Genomic DNA, 14710 nt, shown 5'->3' on the forward strand with positions numbered 1-14710 from the left:
ACACACAATTCACGTAAAATCGACGCATTTAGGTGACGTAAAGGTTAGTAAATGTGAAAAATATGTTTTTTTCACACATATTTGAAGTAAAAGTGGCGGCAAGGCTGAATATATTATTCGCAAATCGAAATTTGTGTTTAAAACAAGTCCTCTGTGATTATTCAATTGCTTTGCGTAAGCAAGAAAAGCATCGGGTGGTCTACGCCAAAATGGCGCCGTGTCTGCTTCAGCGGGGACACAGCAGAACAAGAGGCGTTTTCCTTTTCTTCTTGACCTGGCGCCTCCCTTGGGAGCCGCGGAGAGGCTGTGGCCTTCAGGAAAATGGCGGAATAAGGAACCCAAGGGGGGAAGCACAAACAGCCCACTGCTAGTATGGGGAACGTTCGGCCTCTAGTGTGCGCTGGCTGCTGTTAACCAAGGAGAGGCTTGGAACGCAGACAGGAAGTTTATAGCAAACTAATATCCGGTGTTTAAGTTATGTCAAAGCTGGAGCTGTCCCACTGCTGGCTTCAATGTCTTCTTCTTCTCCTAGCTGAGGCTGGGGAGCCTTGTATGTAGGTGAGTTGTGGAGCCCCTGGCTGCCATGTGTGGTGGCTGAGCCTGTGTTGCAGGGCTGAGCTGGGCTCATGGCTGCCAGGAATATTAAATGTCTATTGTGTCAGAGGGAGCCCCCTCCATAGAAGATTATCACATGGGGGAAGGGGATGTCCCTTTTATAGAATGTTCCTTGTTGTAGATCTGATGTTCTGGGCCCTGATTGCTGCATTTTGTGTTCCCTGTTTGGGGATCGGTTCACCTTTGTCCCCGATATCGGGGCCTATGTGTGACAACCGGGTCGCACTTCGCCCTCAGATTCCATAGGGCGCTTTTTTGTTTTTTTTATATGATACTGAAACGCGTTGCCTTAAGGGCTGTGCCCATGGACGCCTAAAAACGCCATGTTTTTTGGCATTCGGGTGTTTGTTTGTTTTTTACCAATGTAAATGCAGCATGTTTTTAATGGGCTTGTACACGTAGGCACTTTCCAGTAAAAAGAAAGGACAAAAATCTGCATTGCTGGAGAGTATTTTACACGCACGTATGCAGGATATGTGCTTGTACAGCGTGACCATAAAAAAAAAAATTTTGTGCACATACACGCAAATGTGTACATTTACTATATGACCCGCCCTCACATTTTTGCGCAGGAATTTTTTAGCCAGAAATCTGATGTTCATACATCAATACCATGTGCAAGTATCCTAAAGGGCTCATTGTCACGTCATCCCGTCTTCTCCTCTTTCGTCATCCCGTCTTCTCCTATTCCGTCGTCATGTCATCCCGTCTTCCTATTCCGTCGTCACGTCATCCTGTCTTCTCGTCATCCCATCTTCTCGTCATCCCGTCTTCTCGTCATCCCGTCTTCTCGTCATCCCGTCTTCTCGTCATCCCGTCTTCTCGTCATCCCGTCTTCTCGTCATTCCGTCTTCTCGTCATTCCGTCTTCTCGTCATTCCGTCTTCTCGTCATTCCGTCTTCACCTCTTCCGTCTTCTCCTCTTCCGTCGTCTCGTCATCCCGTCTTCTCCTCTTCCGTCGTCTCGTCATCCCGTCTTCTCTTCCGTCGTCTCCTCTTCCGTCTTCTCGTCATCCCGTCTTCTCCTCTTCCGTCGTCTCGTCATCCCGTCTTCTCTTCCGTCGTCTCGTCATCCCGTCTTCTCTTCCGTCGTTTCGACGTCTCGTCCTCTCCTCTTACGTCGTCTCGTCCTCTCCTCTTCCGTCGTCTCGTCATCCCGTCTTCTCCTCTTCCGTCGTCTCGTCATCCCGTCTTCTCCTCTTCCGTCGTCGCGTCATCCCGTCTTCTCCTCTTCCATCGCCGCGTCCGTTGTCATGTCATCTGTGATGCCTCTTTCAACGCGGCTCCCCTAGTCGCTAGGCTCTCTGTTTAATCAGGTGTCCTTCGGTGTATTTTTTGGCTCAAATGCTAGTGTGCAGACCAGACTTCTAAAAAGGCCTTGACTGATCTTCCTTTTCAAGGAGATCGCTTGTTTGGAGCTACCCTGGATGACATCATTAAGGGTTTCACAGGGGGGAAGAGTACCTTTTTCTTCTGCAGGCTATTCGGGGCAAGGACCCCCGTTGTAGACGTGGGCCAGCCTTCTCGGCTCATAAGAAGTTTTTTCACCCCTCAGGGGCGCCTGACAAGGGATCAAAGCCTTTTAGGGCCTCCTCTGGTCGATCCAAGTGAACTTGGCAAGTTGAGAGCAGGCTTCTCCAGACCTGCGGGCAAGGCTCCTTAAGCATGAAGGTGTGCCCTCACCCATATCAGGGGTGGGGGACGACTTCCCTGGTACAAGACATATGGGTCCACAAAGTCATACGGTCCGGCTACAAGATCGAGTTTCCCTTTTTCCCCCCTGGCAAGGTTCTTTCCTTCCAACTTGCGCCTGTCCCCAGACCGCTTACAGGGTCTGTTTGGGGTGGTGCAAGACTTGTTACTTCAAGGGGTGATTATCCCAGTTCCAACATCGGAACATTTTCAAGGTGTATACTCAAATCTGTTTACAGTACCCAGGAAGATAGGCAAGGTGCGTTCAATCCTGGACATCAAGGTACTGAACTGTTTGTGTGGGTGCAGAAGTTCAGAGTGGAGTCCATTCGCACGGTGGTGGCATCCCTGCATCGGGGGTGGGGTATTTTCTTGCCTCTGTCGACATCAAGGATGCTTACCATCACATTCCAATATGTGCCGGTCACCAGCGCTTCCTCTGGTTTGCCGTGGGAGAGGAGCATTATCAGTTTGTGGCGTTACCCTTTGGTCTCGCCTCTGGTTTTTGGGTCTTCACAAAAGTGTTAGCCCCGGTGCTAGCATTGTTACGCCAACGGGGGATCGTGGTACTGGGCTACTTGGACAGCCTCCTTTTGCGAGCGGAGTCTCTGCTCTTGTGGAAAACATGGAGATCACCAAACGAACTCTGAGGGAGTTCGGCTGGATTCTGAACTTTCAGAAGTCTGCCCTGGTTCCATCCACAAAACTTGTCTATCTGGGTCTGACTCTGGACTCGGCCTTAGCAAGAGTGCTCCTTCCTCTGGACAGACTCCAAAAACTGCAGGCTGCAATTCGTCTCCTACTGTCCAGCAGATGGTCATCCCTCCAAACTTGCATGCGGGTGCTGGGCCTGATGGTGTCTACTTTTGAGGTGGATCAGTATGCACAGTTCCATAAGACGTCCCTGCAAAGAGAGATTCTGGGCACATATGACAAGAATCGGCAGCCTATGGACAATTAGATTCAGATGAGCCGGGGAAAGTAAAGAGTCCCTGATATGGTGACTTCGTTCTCTGGAGCTTCGGCTGGGAAAATCCTTCCTCCCCTTGTATTGGACAGTGGTCACCACGGATGCCAGCCTGTCCGGCTGGGGAGGTATCCTAGGCAAAAATTTAACTCGGGGTCTGGACACTGGAAGAGTCCAGACTACCGATCAATGTCTTGGAACTCTGAGCGATCAGACTTTGCCTGGAACATTGGACCGATCGTCTTCAGGGATGTCCAGTGCGCATTAAATCGCACAATTCAACGGCCGTGGCTTATGTCACAAGGAGTGTCCTGGCAGCTCTGGAGGTAGCCGGCATTCTAAGGTGGTCAGAACAGTTTAATCCAGCCCTCTCCGCTGTACACATTCCCAGGGTGGAAAACTGGCAGGCGGACTACCTCAGTCGGCAGGCGTTGGACCAAGGGGAGTGTTCCCTTCATCCAGAGGTGATTCATCAATTGTGTCAGGGATGTGGGGCATCCCTGAGGTGGATCTCTCTGGTGTGTCAGCTCAACAGAAAGGTGCAGAGGTTCGTGGCTCGGTGAGGGGATCCTCTGGCAGATGCCACAGATGCGCTGGTGGCCCTGTGGGGTCAGTATCGTCTGATTTTCGCCTTCCCTCCTCTTAAGCCCCTTCCAAGACTTCTACACAGGATGGAGGCAGAAGGTATTCCAGTCAACTTAGTGGCCCCGGACTTGCCTTCTGGGCTTGGTACGTCGATCTGGTGTGGCTGTCCGCTGACATTCCTTGGACGCTTCCTCGCTGGCTTTGACGGCTTGGCTGTTGAACGCCAGGTGTTGATGGATAGAGGTTTGTCGAAGTCGGTGATTCCAACGCTATTAAAGCTAGGAAATAAATGATTTCCAGAAATATCTACCATTGTACGTGGAAGACATACATTGCGTGGTGTGAGTCTCTTGGGGTTCAGCCTCGCTCTTTTTCGTTGGCTCGGATCTTGACCTTCCTTCAATGGGGGGTTGAGCAGAAACTGGCCTTGGGATCTTAATTTGGTGCTCTCAGTCCTCCAGAAGCCTCCTTTTTGAGGAGATTCCCCTGCTTAAGCTGTCCCAGAAGGTGTGTTTTTTTTTTTTTTTTTTTTTGGTGCCTATTACCTCTGCGCGTAGGGTTTTGGAATTGGCTGCGTTATCCTGTTATTCACCTTACTTGATGTTTCACAGAGATAAGGTGGTTCTTCGCCCCTGTCCATCATTCCTTCCAAAGTTTGTCTCTGATTTTCATTTGAATGAAGACATTGTGTTGCCTTCCCTGTGGCCCAGGCCAAAACAGCTGAAGGAAGTTGCCTTGCATGTGGTCCGGGTAGTTAGGGTGTACCTGGCAGCTACGGATTCAGACTCCCTATTTGTGCTCACGGATGGGCCTCGGAAAGGGTTGTCCGCTCCCTTTGCGAGCATTTTCAGATGGATCAGACAGACGGAGATTCAGGCCTATTCCCTCGAGGGTCAGGTTCCTCCTTTACCTGTCAAGGCGCACTCTACTCGGGCGCTTATGGCACTTTTCCACTGCAAGTACAGGCTAGTACCGGCTCGGCTCTACTTGGCCCTGCTTGGCCCGGTTTGCTTTTCCACTGCGGTACCGCATGGTATAGTGTCGGAACGGTTCGGTACGGTACGGTATAGGTTTGCTTTTCCACTAAAGTAGTACTAAAGTTAAGTGGGTGGGATAACAACGGGGTGGGTGTGATTCTCTGACCAATCAGTGGCTAGTAGTGACTGCATGCAAAGGATTGTGGTATATGGTACCAGTTTGGTACCTGTTGGAACCACAATCGAGTAGGTACTGTTTTTTCAGAGCCGTACCGTTCGGTTCCTTGCAGTGGAAAAGCAAACCTATACCGTACCGTACCGAACCGTTCCGACCCTATACCATGCGGTACCGCAGTGGAAAAGCACAAAAGCGCGCCGAACCGGTACGGTTCCATGCAGTGGAAAAGCGCCATTAGAGCCTCCTGGGCCTTCCGTCATCAGGCGTCAGTGACACAGGTTTGCAAGGCGGCCACCTGGTCGGTGCACACTTTCACAAAATTCTATAAAGTGGATGTGCTGGCATCTGCGGATGCTTCCTTTGGCCGCAAGGGTTTGCAGGCTGCTGTTTAGAGGACCTGATCCTCTTTGAGAGTGTATTGTTCTTTTCAGGTGGGCTCCAGTTGTTTTGGTTGAGCTCCTGTTTACATGGTTGGCTGTAGTTTTAGCCTTGGGGATTTATTTTTCGCTGTTCCCACCCCCTCATGTTTAACACTGCTCTGGGACGCCCAAATGGTTGAGAAGAGCAGGAGCTGTGTCTGTCAATGAACGAAAGAGAAAATGGGATTTTTGACTTACCGTAAAATTCATTTCTCTTATGTTCATTGATGGACACGGCACCCACCCCTCTGTGGAGTTGTAATTCTTCTGACACTGCTTGCAACAAAACTGAGTACCTATAGCAGAGAGAGGGAGTATACCCCCTGGGACTGCCCATAGGCATAGCCAGATTTTTTTTCTGCCTTGTGTCCTACTCCTGTAGGGGGTAGTATAACCCAATGATTAAGAAGCTCAGGAGCTGTGTCCGTCAATGAACATCAGAGAAATGGATTTTACGGTAAGTCAAAAATACCATTATTTATAATATCGTAATATTTTTATTATTTATCAGTAGATGGTATTTGGCCAATTCCAGTGTGTTCAGTAGTCTTTCTGTCTTAGACCGCATTGGTTGTTTTGTAGAAATCTTCTTGAAGTTGCTTCAAGCTGACCCTGCATTACGGATTCCCTGAGGATGGACAAGAACAGAGATCATGTGGCTAAGAAGATATTAAAGCTCACTCTAAAGATCATCCACCTGTTGACTGGAGAGGTGAGAAGGATTCTGGGAGGTCACATGACATCACTTTTATTTCTGTTAACCACTTAAGGACCAGGCCTATTTCTGACACTTTTAAAATCAGTATTTTTTTGCTAGAAAATTACTTAGAACCCCCAAACATTATATATATATATATATATATATATATATATATATATATATATATATATATATATATATATATTATTTTTTTTGCAGAGACCCTAAAGAATAAAATGGAGACCGTTGCGATACTTTGTCGAACCGTATTTACGCAGCGGTCTTTCAAACGCAATTTTTTTGGGAAAAAAATACACTTTTTTGAATTAAAAAAAAAATAGGAAAACAGTAGGTTAGCCCATTTTTTAATGTATTGTGAAAGATAATGTTACGCCGAGTAAATAGATACACAACATGTCATGCTTCAAAATTGCGCACGCTCATGGAATGGCAACACATATTGGTACTTAAAAATCTCCATAGGCGAGGCTTTAAATATTTCTACAGTTTACCAGTTTAGAGTTACAGAAGAGATCTAGTGCTAGAATTATTGCTCTTGCTATAACAATCACGGCAATACCTCACATGTGCAGTTGGAACACCATTTACATATGTTGGCGCGACTTGGGTATGCGTTCTGCGCGCAAGCACGAAGGGACGGCGCTTTAAATTTTTTTTAATTTTTTTTTTCTTATTTATTTTACCTTTTTATTTTTACACAGTCGCATTACAAAAAAAAATTTTGCTCACTTTTATTCTTTTTACAAGGAATGTAATAGAAATAAGCAGGACAATTTGTCTTTAATATAAGGTCTGGGGTCATAAAGATCTCACATCTACACATAAAAACAAAAAAAAAATGCTGAATTGACATATGACATCGCTCCGGGCCTTCAAGGTCATAGAGTGGAGTGGGGGCCATCTTGCCCTCACTCGACTTCCTGCCTGAGGGGACAGCAAACCTAATCGTTTTCCCCACTACCGACGGCTCCGGTAAGCAGGGAAACCGACCAGGAAGCGGCAGGACACCTCTCCCACCACCCATAAAAGTGATCCTGCGGCTAATTCACTACTGGGACCACTTTTATGTGAAAGAGGACCGCCGGCCCTGTAAGAAAATACCAGGGTTATGGGAGCTATCTGCTGCCATAACACCGGTAATTAACGTCGAAATACCGGCGGTCCAGAAGTGGTTAATAAAACAGACCTGACCGGGGAGGTGAGGAGGATTCTGGGAGGTCACATGACATCACTCTTATCTCTATTAATAAAACACAGACCTGACCGGAGAGGTGAGGAAGATTCTGGGAGGTGACATGACATCACTCTTATCTCTATTAATAAAACACAGAGCTGACCGGGGAGGTGAGGAGGATTCTGGGAGGTCACATGACATCACTCTTATCTCTATTAATAAAACACAGACCTGACCGGGGAGGTGAGGAGGATTCTGGGAGGTCACATGACATCACTCTTATCTCTATTAATAAAACACAGACCTGACCGGAGAGGTGAGGAGGATTCTGGGAGGTCACATGACATCACTCTTCTCTATTAATAAAACACAGACCTGACCGGGGAGGTGAGGAGGATTCTGGGAGGTCACATGACATCACTCTTATCTCTATTAATAAAACACAGACCTGACCGGGGAGGTGAGGAGGATTCTGGGAGGTCACATGACATCACTCTTATCTCTATTAATAAAACACAGACCTGACCGGAGAGGTGAGGAGGATTCTGGGAGGTGACATGACATCACTCTTATCTCTATTAATAAAACACAGAGCTGACCGGGGAGGTGAGGAGGATTCTGGGAGGTCACATGACATCACTCTTATCTCTATTAATAAAACACAGACCTGACCGGGGAGGTGAGGAGGATTCTGGGAGGTCACATGACATCACTCTTATCTCTATTAATAAAACACAGAGCTGACCGGAGAGGTGAGGAGGATTCTGGGAGGTCACATGACATAACTCTTATCTCTATTAATAAAACAGACCTGACCGTAGAGGTGAGGAGGATTCTGGGAGGTCACATGACATCACTCTTATCTCTATTAATAAAACACAGACCTGACCGGAGAGGTGAGGAGGATTCTGGGAGGTCACATGACATCACTCTTCTCTATTAATAAAACACAGACCTGACCGGAGAGGTGAGGAGGATTCTGGGAGGTCACATGACATCACTCTTATGTCTATTAATAAAACACAGAGCTGACCGGGGAGGTGAGGAGGATTCTGGGAGGTCACATGACATCACTCTTATCTCTGTTAATAAAACACAGACCTGACCGGGGAGGTGAGGAGGATTCTGGGAGGTCACATGACATCACTCTTATCTCTATTAATAAAACACAGACCTGACCGGGGAGGTGAGGAGGATTCTGGGAGGTCACATGACATCACTCTTATCTCTATTAATAAAACACAGATCTGACCGGAGAGGTGAGGAGGATTCTGGGAGGTCACATGACATCACTCTTCTCTATTAATAAAACACAGACCTGACCGGAGAGGTGAGGAGGATTCTGGGAGGTCACATGACATCACTCTTATCTCTATTAATAAAACACAGACCTGACCGGAGAGGTGAGGAGGATTCTGGGAATTTTATTACTCTTATATGAACTGTCACTGACCAGCAGTTGTCTTCGCAGGCATGGAACTAATAGGAGTACATATTAGACAGACATGATGTCAGAGTAGATTAAACAAGAAAGAACCAGGCTGGAACCAATCTAGCCATTACTAGTAACAAATAGGTCCTTTGTGTGTCATTTAGTTGCGCATACAGGATCGGGATTCAGGGCATCATATGTTTGAAGGCAAAATGGTATGCGATGATACTCTTGTTTAAATAGACCATGTACAGTGTAACATTGATCTATTCCTCCTTATTTAGGATTATGGGCCTATTAACAAACAATGCGTTTGCAACACACCCCATAACAAAAGCCAGAGCCCCATTACGGAGCCTCCACCTCCCTCCTTGATCCCTGAGAGAAGCAATGACCAGAAAATACTAGAAGTCACCCAGAAGATCATCGCTCTGCTGACGGGAGAGGTGAGCGGTGCCGGGGATTCTGGGACATTATCCGGGAGGGAGGGATCTGATTCCTCCTGTATTGAATTGAATTTGACTGTACTGTCTGCCATTACGTTGTAAAGTGCTGTGCAAGCTGTTGGCGCTATATAAATCCTGAATAATAATAATGTGTCTGGATGGTGACTGTATCATTGTGTGTCAGGTTCCTATAAGGTGTCAGGATGTCACAATCCATTTCTCAGTGGAGGAGTGGGAGTATTTGGAAGGACACAAGAATCTCTTTGAGGACATCATGGAGGATGATTGGCAAACCTTCACACCTCTGGGTAAGAATTTTGATTTCCCACTTTTTTCAAATGCTCATAAACATTAACTCTTCATGTGGTACTTGTCTCCATTACCATTATTTTCAATATATAATTAAAAGTTTTCTTACCATGAAGCATCTGCTACTTCCAAGCTTTCTCATGTGACGTAAAGCTTAGATCAGAGGTTCTACACCTACCAGTAGCATTGTAGGTTAAGGTCCTTTAACCAGGAAAGGTTAAAGGACCTTAACATGTATAGCTTGGAAGAAAGAAGAGACAGAGGGGATATGATAGAAACTTTTAAATACATAAAGGGAATCAACTCGGTAAAGGAGGAGAGCATATTTAAAAGAAGAAAAACTACCACAAGAGGACACAGTTTTAAATTAGAGGGGCAAAGGTTTAAAAGTAATATGAGGAAGTATTACTTTACTGAGAGAGTAGTGGATGCATGGAATAACCTTCCTGCAGAAGTGGTAGCTGCAAATACAGTGAAGGAGTTTAAGCATGCATGGGATAGGCATAAGGCTATTCTTCATATAAGATAGGGCCAGGGACTATTCATAGGATTCAGATATATTGGGCAGACTAGATGGGCCAAATGGTTCTTATCTGCCGACACATTCTATGTTTCTATGGTGGATGGTATGCTGCCAACAACCCAGGACTGCGATCACGGAAAGCTTGTAGCGCCACTCAAAGCTAGGGGCTTGAGTGTCTCCCTGCCGGTACGGTATGGGAGCGAGCGTCTGGCTTTACCAATTCAGAAGTGTCAACATACCGCAAATGGGGTGCCGCTCTACCGACCCAGTGTTTACAAAGGAGTTTGGGCTCAACCAGCGCTGCTCTGGCTACGCCCCCTCACCAAGCCCCTTGGTGACATAGCCCCCGAAATGTGTCAGAGACGTGGGCGGAGCCCATACACCTATGTAAGCACTTGGTCGGTTGAGCGGTATCCCATTTGCCAGGTAATGACCCCACACACACTTACTGGTTCATGACATTAACTTGGCCATTAGAGTGATCCAATCTCTTAATACTAAAACTTGTGCCGATTCCCAACCATAAAATGAATCCTTAATGTAAAATAATAGGCAAAACGTTTTTTTTTTTTTTTTTTTTTTTTTTTTTTTTTTTCATTTTGGATAGGAGGGTATAACCTCTGTCAGGGTTTTTTTTCCTTTTTTTGTGTTTTTTTTTTTTTTTTTTTTGCCATCTGTCCTATTGGGGAGATTTACCTTCGCTTCCCGTCCCCATAGTCAAAACAGGAAGTGAGAGGAAATGAGGGAATTTCTTGGGGCCCCAAGGGTCAGCAGAACTAGTGTCTCCATTGGAAGATTTTCTGTCTATCAGCGGGTTAGTTGCGGTCATGTTCACTGCTCTATGCACACTACAAATCCCATAGTCCACGGTGCCTAATCTATCTCGGGAGCCAACAAGAGAGGAAGGCTATGTTTCTACATACAGTGGGACCATTAGGAATGAACTTAGCCTCCCCCTAATGGGAGGTCAGATTACAGCAGCAAGCTTTGGAGGAGGACGAGAGCAATAAACAGGGACTTTTTATTTTTTTTAACTTGTCTGGATCATTATTTGGCCTTAAGTGCTATCAAGGCCATATCTAGGCTTTAAAACAATATACAGTGCTGCACCAGAAAAAATACAACATAAGGTTTAACCGCTTGCCGACCGCCGCAAGTAAATTTACTGCGGCGGTCAGCCCCTGCCAGGCAGAGTGACGTTAATTAACGTCACTAGCCTGGGAGGGTCTGGGGAGCGAGCGCGCGGTCACGGACCCCCCCGTGCGTGTGACCGGCGGACCCGATGTCCGCCGGCCACTCGGCGATCGTCGGGGGAGAGGGAGAATGTCAGGCAGCTTGTGTAAACAAGCCACCTGTCATTCTCCTCGCTGTAACGACACTGATCACACGGATCTAGTATGTAGATCCGTTGATCAGTGTCCTTACAGCTAGAGCCACAGCCAATCGCAGTAGAAACCACGCCCCTAGGGACACACACAGCCCCTCCCTCCCAAATAAAGTTAACCCCTTCACTGCCAGTGTATTTTTACAGTAACAGTGCATATGTATAGCACTGATTACTGTAGAAATGTCACTGGTAACCCCAAAAGTGTCAAAAATGTCAGTCAAGGGTCCGATCTGTCCGCCGCAATGTCGCAGTACCGCAAAAAAAAATCGCAGATCGCCGCCATTACGCGTTAAAAAAAAAAAACAACAAAAATGACAAAAATCTTTCCCTTTGTTAGTAAACGCAATAACTTTTGCGCAAACCAATCAAAATACGCTTTTTGCGATTTTTTTTTTTTTTTTTACCAAACATATGTAGCATAAAACAAATTGGCCAAAAATTTTAAAAAATTTAGATTTTTACATTTTTTTTGGGGGGGAATTTCATATAAAAAAATGTGAAAAATATTGCTATTTTTGCAAAATTGTCGCTCTTTTTTTGTTTATAGCGCGTGATCAAAAAATCGCACAGGTGATCAAATACCACCAAAAGAAAGCTCTGTTTGTGGGAAAAAAAGGACGTCAAATTCGTTTAGGTACAGCGTCGCACAACCGCGCAATTGTCCGTTAAAGTCACGCAGTGCCGAATCGCAAAATACCCCCTGGTCTTTTAGCAGGAAAATCCTCCGGGGCTTAAGTGGTTAAGAACTATAATGTATACAAGTGTTTTCCAGTGTCAAAAAAATGTGATAACTGACAAATCTTCAATCTGTGATCACCACTAAAAAATCCGTGATGTGCTCCACTTCACTGTTACCAGAAATCAAAGCCTCTCACCTTACACACTGACCCAAGAATCAACCCGGGCCAGAAACAGCTTTACCCCACAAGGGTCACAAGATAGGGTGTAGAGGATCTTCATTGGGACACCAATAGAAATTCTCAGGGTAGGCTCCACTCTCACCATAAGCAGATACCGGGCATAAGAAGGAAAAGCACAAAAAATCTAATGCTCTCCATATAAATGCTCTACTGTGGAAGTCAGCATCCAATAGGCGATGACGTAACATGTATAGGGGGCGGAGCCTATCCTGCTGGACGCTACATCCTCTCAGCTGTGCGGAGCGTGTATCTTTTATGCATCTGTCTAGTGCTTGCTTTGTGAGTACCTCATTTAAATAAATATCTTGCTGATTCATTTATACGGAGAGCATTCGATTATTTTGTGCTTTTCCTTCTTATGCCCGGTATCTGCTTATGGTGAGAGTGGAGCCTACCCTGGGAATTTCTATTGGTGTCCCAATGAAGATCCTCTACACCAGTGGTCCTCAACTGCGGGCCTCGGGGCCCACTAACAGGCCAGGTTTGTAAGATAACTAAATTACATCACAGATGATCTAATTTGCTGCTCAGTGATTGCAGTATTCTAGTCTGTATCTCGCCAAGGTAATACTTAAAATCTGGCCTGTTAGTGGGCCCAGAGGACCGGAGTTGAGGACCACTGCTCTACACCATCTGGTGACCCTTGTGGGGTACAGCTGTTTCTGGCCCGGGTTGATTCTTGGGTCAGTGTGTAAGGTGAGAGGCTTTGATTTCTGGTGGCGGTGAAGTGGAGCACATCACGGATTTTTTAGTGGTGATCACAGATTGAAGATTTGTCTTCACGAGTCACTTTTATAAGTTATACGTTTTTCTGGACACTGGAAACACTTGTATACATTACTTATAGTTCTTAAACCTTAAGGGCTTTTTCACACGGGCGATCCGATCAGATCCGCCTGTCAGTTTTTTAGGCGGATCTGATCGGATCCTCCATGCAGCTCTATGGGGCAGCGGATGTCAGCGAAGACACCTCCGCTGACATCTGCATCCGATCCTGTCCGTGAAATCTGGACGGATGGAAACCCTATTTTTCCATCCGTTCAGGGATCGGATGAGAGCAGACAGGCGGTCCGCTCTCATCCGATCCCCCATAGAGAGCAGTGGGAGCTGTGACACCTCCCTCTCCGCACTGCAAGCGGAGACGGAGCTGTCATCCGCCGGCTCAGCGGGGATCGGCGGATCGATCCCCGCTGAGCAGCACGGACCGGCGGACCGTGTGAAAGAGCCCTAAGTTGTATTTTTTCTGGCACAGCACTGTATATTGTTTTAGTTTTTGATTGATTAACACTATTTTGTGTTAGCAGCCGGACACTTTAAGATTTTTTTTTGCACTGAGAGCATATTGCATCACACGATTCATATTCATTTAATCACACGATTCATTTTATCACTATTGCGCTGATAGTTTTTACACTGTTATATCTAGGCCTTAGCAATTCTTCTTCAAAGACTGCTTGCCACTCATTCCTTGGTAGCAGCCTTTGTGCATGGTGTTGCTCACATAGTTTGACCCGCCTGTGACTCCATGGGATCACTTCTTGATTCTGTCAGACTCTTCAAACACCACCATTTGAATATATCCGGTCCCCTGTCAACTCTCACCAACCACATAACTGGCTGACTGATATCTTTTTGTTTGCCAGTTTCCACTTCCATTTCGGCTGTACCTAAATGAAATTTATATAACTTATTTTCACACAAATAGAGCTATCTTTTGGTGGAATTTGATCACCTCCTGAGGTGTCCATAAATTTTTATATATATATATATATATATATATATATATATATATATATATATACAGCCCTCAAATTTTCCACTCGCCTACTCGCATTTTGCGAGTGGAAAATTATGTATGGCGAGCTACTGCCAGGGGAAGAGAGGAGAGGAAAGCCGCCGAAGGATTGGATAATGTCGGAGCGGCGGATCATCCCGCTCAGCTTTAATTGTAATGGCCGGGCGCTCGCCGACACACAGTTCCGTCTCCTAGCGCGGCTTCTTTGATAGACAGAACACCTGGCCAACCAGGACGTGTTCTGTCTATCAAAGAAGCCGGGCTAGGAGGCGGGACTGTGTATGTCAGCGAGCGCCCGCCAATTACAATTAAAGCTGAGCGGGATGATCCGCCGCTCCGACATTATCCAGCAGGACTGATGGAGGGGTTCAAGCCCAAGTTGGAAAAATCGGCAGTACACCCGTACAAGGTAGGGTGGGATGGATGGCTGCTCTGGCTGGGTGTCTGTGTCATGGGAGGTGGAGGGGCGCTGCCAGTAGTGTTTCTGTGACAGGAGAGAGCGGGATGCGCTCTCTCTGTCTTCTCGCCGGGCTTCACACACTCCTGTCAGATCGGGACTTCTCCCCTGAGT

At 46.4% G+C, this 14710-nt stretch overlaps 1 protein-coding gene across 1 annotated transcript in view; it reads left to right on the forward strand.

Moving 5' to 3' along the window:
• Positions 1–405: 405 nt before the first annotated feature.
• The window catches only part of LOC309562626 (uncharacterized protein), a 31621-nt gene continuing 17316 nt past the window's right edge, over positions 406–14710 (forward strand). The window contains exons 1-4 of the mRNA XM_082266881.1: positions 406–558; positions 6015–6144; positions 9044–9205; positions 9390–9513. Coding sequence (XP_082123007.1) covers positions 6067–6144; positions 9044–9205; positions 9390–9513 — 364 coding nt within the window. The 5' untranslated portion in view covers positions 406–558; positions 6015–6066. The remainder of the gene's footprint in view (positions 559–6014; positions 6145–9043; positions 9206–9389; positions 9514–14710) is intronic.

Source organism: Pelophylax lessonae (assembly GCF_965119305.1).
Source record: "Pelophylax lessonae genome assembly, chromosome: 9".
Lineage (NCBI taxonomy): Eukaryota > Metazoa > Chordata > Amphibia > Anura > Ranidae > Pelophylax > Pelophylax lessonae.